At 34.7% G+C, this 5,462-nt stretch overlaps 1 protein-coding gene across 1 annotated transcript; it reads left to right on the top strand.

Moving 5' to 3' along the window:
• Window positions 1–4,206, top strand: LOC117334910 (proteasome assembly chaperone 4-like). Its single transcript, XM_033894753.1, has 3 exons — window positions 1–235; window positions 662–734; window positions 1,479–4,206. Exons 1-3 carry the CDS (start codon window positions 20–22, stop codon window positions 1,595–1,597), a joined length of 408 nt encoding a protein of 135 aa, XP_033750644.1. The 5' UTR covers window positions 1–19; the 3' UTR covers window positions 1,598–4,206.
• The last annotated feature ends 1,256 nt before the right edge of the window (window positions 4,207–5,462 follow it).

The following is a 5,462-nucleotide window of genomic DNA, read 5'->3' as shown; positions in this document are numbered from 1 at the left end:
TTTCGGAAGTTTACAAAGCATGGCGGACGGAGAGAGAGTTGGTGATGAGGTAGCAGACAAGGTCCCAAGAATGGATGAGCCTACGCCATCAATCAGTGTTCACACATTTCATGATCAAATAATGGACTCTGAATGTTTCTTCCAAGTTATCAAATTAGAAGACAGCTTTCACTTGTGGATAGGAAATACGCCTGCTACATTTGGCTCATTTACCGTAGCTATGCAAACTAAATTTGTAAGTTGTCAGTTGTTTTGTGAATTTCTAAGAACTTTCAATTGTTTTAAAATGTGACCATTATGTACAAAATCTAATTAAACGTGCGTGTTGCATATACGAATACGTCTCATTACAGCAAGGGAAATATACTTATAAGTTATAGTTATAACTTACGAAATATGTATAACAGTCGATAGCTTACAAGACATTTTAAACCTTACCTTAGCTATTTCGAAAATTGTGAATTCGGGGGAAAAGGCGTTGTAGTAGTGATATTGATTGAACAGTCATAGACAAAATCTATGTTACATATAAATGAGAATACTCTGTCTAATGTGTACCATTTGTGTTGACTGAAAAATGAATTTATGTTTTATTGCGGTTGTCTCCCTTACCCCAGACATACCGATATTCAGTATATAGCATGTGTTTCATTTATTTTAGGACAAATTACCATCGTCAGTTCCACTCATTGGAGGGTCTGATTCACCAAGTAATTCATTAGCTCTACAATTAGGTAAGACATGTGTTTATATGATAATATTATAATAGTAATTTGTTTATAATATACTAATAGTAATAAATAATAATATAATTCACATTTTATTGTACACCAATTATATTAGCCTGAGTTTTCTCTGGCCCTGTCAGTGTCACCATGTGACCAGACATATGGTGACAGGGCCAGAGAAAACTTGGGCTACAATTATATATACGCATATACATCTACATAGCCCAAGTTTTCTCTGGCCCTGACACCATGTTTGTACCAGACACGGTGTCAGGGCCAGAGGAAACTCTGGCTAACATGTACAATATGTCCTTCCTTATCTTACATACACTACATGTACATGCAGAAGTGTATGTTCATACATGTAGAAAAACATCAAAACTTAATTGAAAAGTCTTTGATGTAATGTTCCAACAATAGGTGTAACTTCCATCATTTAATTTACAAATTTACAATTTAAAAACAGAATAAGCAGAAACTTTTGTTTGTAATCCCATTTTGCAGTTTCATAATATATATTGTTTCCTATTCACAAATCAATTAAATAATTGATTTCCAGCCATTCTGATTACCCTAATTTATTTCGGTTTTTTTTTTGTCAGTGGAAAGTGTTGTTTAATAGTCGTGATTAGTTTCTGATAATGTGTTCCTGTATTATCCTACACCTATATATGTATGTACACATTCATGCATGTATTCATTTGTAATGAGTCAGCTATATTTATTTATTGTTTTTTTTTTTAATTTCAGCAAAGAAAACTGGAAAACAAGTGTTCGTGAGCTGTAATTTGGCATTTCATGGACAAATGATGCCACTTGTGGAAAAAAGAATATCACAAGAGTTAAACAAACATCCAGAATATTTTTGAGATGATTTTGATGATTAAAAATATAAAGTATACTTTTAAAAATGTCCAAGCCGATTGGATGCCTATTGGATGTCGAAAAACTCAGCACTATCTTCAATCTTGTGTTCAATCACTGTCAATATTGAGAGTCTTATAAAGCTGTCAGTTTGTCAGATTTATGTTGTCATCAAAGGATTTCGTCCTCAGACGGACATTCCATTCATTAATAGAAAGTTTGTTATCAATAGAACATGTGAGTGTAATACTGAATTTTATATTCTGACAGATAATTATGTTGAAATTCAATCTAGTTTGATGACGGAACCAGTACCATTGAATCCATTGCTAGAGGAACAAATAATTATACAAGACACAAAATAATTTCTTGACATTCAAAACAATCTCTCAAAAATCTACTGAAAGTGTTGTGTTATTGGTCTTGATTATTCTTAGTTCTTTAAAGTAAAGTGCTTGTTTTCTACCCATTCACGGTGTTCAGCTGTGGTGAACTTACTGGTGAGCTGTACTGGGTTAGGAAGTAATCTCCAAGGGGTCACAACTCTTAATTAGCTGTACTGCCTAGAAAGTGACCCCCAAGGGTCCACAACTAATGATTATCTGTACTGATTAGTTTGTGATCACCAATTGCAAGGGTCCACAGTTCATGAGTAGCTGTACTGCCTAGATAGGGATCCCAAGGGACCAAAACCCATGATTATCTGTACTGCTTAGTAAGCGACCCCCAAGGGGCCAAAAATCTCATAATTACAGCTAGGGCATCCAATAGGATTAAAATCTCAAGAGTCAGTGACTCTCAGCTCTGAAATCCTAAGAGTCAAATCAAAATCCTGAGAGTCAAATCAAAATCCTGAGAGTCAAATTATTAAATTCTCAAACTTGACGGTTAATCATTCTCCAAATGTAAACTGATAAATGTGTCAAAATGTGAAGCGTCAGATTGACACACTACATGCAAAAGTCGTGCGTCAAATTAATTTTTGCTGCGTCATTGACCCGAGGTCTCGGGTTAATGGATGCCCTAGATTAGCTGTTCGGCTTAGATAGTGATCCCCAAAGGCCAAAACTCATGATTATTTGTACAGCTTGGTTAGCGATCCCTGAGGGACCACAACGCTAGATTTTCTGTACAGATTATTAGTTAGTGATCCCCAAGGGGCCATAACTCTTAATTAGCTGTACTGCCTAGACAATGACCCAAAAGGGACCACAACTCATATTATCTTTAGTGCTTAGTTAGGGATCACCAAGGGACAAAACTCGTTAGTATCTGTACTGCTTGGTTAGCATTCCCTGAGGGACTGAAACCCTACATTATCTGTACAGATACCCTAGGGGTTACCACCATTAGCTGTACTGCTTAGTTAGCCATCCCTGAGGGGAGCACAACTCTTGATTTTCTTCTAGCTTCACATAAGTACAATTTTTTTCAAAGTATATGTATCACATATACATTGTATATGATTGATTGTCCATGAATATATTTTAATAATGACTGTGTTATACAACTATTCCAGTCACGGTAAGTCTAAACTTAGGCTTTGTGAGTTGATAAATCACTTGAACTGGATCACTTTAAAGGGTATCATCTGTTGTGTATGTAATATAGAGTTATACACTGCCAAGGAGAGGTGAAACGAGTTCATAAACAATGGGTATCATCTGTTGTGTATGTAATATAGAGTTATACACTACCAAGGAGAGGTGAAACGAGTTCATAAACAATGTATAGCTACCACACATATCAACTCTGCGAACTAAGGTTTCATGCTTTCATTAACATTCTTTAATACAAGTATTTCCTTACCAAGTTTGTATACTTAAAGGGGCATTCCTTCGTTCCGACATTAGAAACGTGCAAAATGTCTATTGATAAAATCTATGCCTGAATGAAGATTATATGAGTTTCTGTGCCTACCAGAAATGAAAGTAAAAAGAAAACAGAAAAATGATGTTTCACAAATGAATACCGTCTGCCTTTGCGGTAATTAGTGATACTTCGGGTCGAATTTGAGAATTTTTTATGATTTAATACTTGAAGCACTTTTGTTTCCATTGGGAGTAAAACTTTCGTATTAATATAAAAGTTATAACTTTTACTACTTCGTTAAAATACACATTTCCCATTAAGTTTCATTTTGGATGATGGAATATGATTTTAAATACTACAGTATTCCTTAGCTTTAAGAACATATTTTTGAAGTCTACGTGTAAAAAATGTAATTTTGCCTCAGGTAAAGATTATCCAGAAGGGAAAGGTTGGTTTAAGAAGTTAAGGAATGTTCATGAAAACTAAGCCTTGTCTTGTGTATAATTGTATTGATGTTTCTGAGTATTGAAATATATATACACGTACATATGTTATGTCTATTGAAGTGCAACAGAGCGCATGATGAATTTGAAATTTTAACATGAACAATGTTTTTATAATGCATGTATAATTTTCTTGCAATTCGTGTACAATATTTGTACAATTTGTATACAATATTTGACCAATTCTATTGATCTTGTTATACATACAATTAAGGAGGATTCTTGTACTTCAATCTGAGCTGTCAAAACTGTCCAGTTCATTTTTATAATGAAAAGCAATAAAATTGGTGAAACATTAATGGAATGACTTTTTTCTTATCAACTTTATTTTTTAATCTACTTTATATAGATCTAAGATATCAATTTCAAATCACTGTCGGAAACCATGTTGTGCAGATACTACAACTTCCTCAATATTTCTGATTTTTGTAAGTATCACTCTGTCGGCGGTAGTGTCGGCGGCGGCGGCGACGGCGGTGGCTGCGTCAGCACAATGCTTACTTCATGTTCAAAGGTCAAAGTCCAAGGTCACTGTTACTATGAACAGAAAATTCGTTTCTATGTGATAACTCGAGTTTTCCTTAGCCAATCAGACTCAAACTTCGATTTCATACAGTGCTTCTTTACCAAAAGTGCTCTCTTCGATTGCTTTTCAGGTTCAAAGGTCAAAGGTCATTGTTACTATTAATAAAAAATAGCTTTGCGTGCGATAACTTCAGATCCCTTGGGCCAATCAAACGCAATCTTGGTGCATTGCTTTCTTACAGGAAGTGCTTGCTTGGGATTGCTTTCAGGTTAGAAGTAAGGTCAAAGGTCAAGATCACTGTTACTATTAATAATTATTAATGGTTTCTATGCGAGTTCCCTTGGGCCAATCAAACTCAAACTTTGTATAGTGCTTCTATATCAAAAGTGTTTGCTTGGGATTGCTTTTCAGGTTCGAAGGTCAAGATCACTGTAAATAAAACTTCATATAGTGCTTACTGGTGTGCTGTATGAAAACCACTAAAATTTTGCATGCAACTTGTTTTGATTTGCAGAGATTGAAACTTCTTCATATATGTTAATTGGATAGCTTACTTTTAGTTAGGGAGATGGGAATCACTAGATTTAGTGGGAAAAACATGTTTCTCTTAATGTCACATACACTACCTGTTAATATCATGTTTCTGTCTGACAAATGCATATCACAAATTTTGTTTACCAAAGCATTACTACACGCCAATAAACGGACATTTAACTACACAGCAACAAACGAAGTTATGTATGCCTTGGCCTTTATCTTCGATTTGCGTTTTCACATGTGTGCGTAGTTTCGCACGATAAGTAAATCATTTCAATTAATAATTGTGTGTATATATATTTTACACGGGACTCGCAAAAAAGATTTGATAAACACTTAACAGGTTATTACAAAATATCGTATATGGTCCGATTTTTCTTCTACTCTCATTGGGTGACATGGTCACTTGGACATCAATGTTATGAGTTCATATTGCGTTTATGACGTCACAAGACCCCTATGTAAATTTCCTGTTATCTAGATAAATATAAT

Source organism: Pecten maximus, chromosome 9, assembly GCF_902652985.1.
Source record: "Pecten maximus chromosome 9, xPecMax1.1, whole genome shotgun sequence".
In the NCBI taxonomy this organism is placed as follows: Eukaryota; Metazoa; Mollusca; class Bivalvia; order Pectinida; family Pectinidae; genus Pecten; species Pecten maximus.
Note: the sequence above shows the minus strand (reverse complement) of the source record. Positions and strands in the feature narration are given on the sequence as shown.

Excerpts from the sequence above, each read along its gene's own strand:
- LOC117334910 (XM_033894753.1), top strand. The coding sequence starts at position 20 with ATGGCGGACGGAGAGAGAGTTGGTGATGAGGTAGCAGACAAGGTCCCA. Across the intron at positions 236-661 it reads TAGCTATGCAAACTAAATTT|GACAAATTACCATCGTCAGT; the intron begins GTAAGTTGTCAG and ends CATTTATTTTAG. Across the intron at positions 735-1,478 it reads TTCATTAGCTCTACAATTAG|CAAAGAAAACTGGAAAACAA; the intron begins GTAAGACATGTG and ends TTTTAATTTCAG.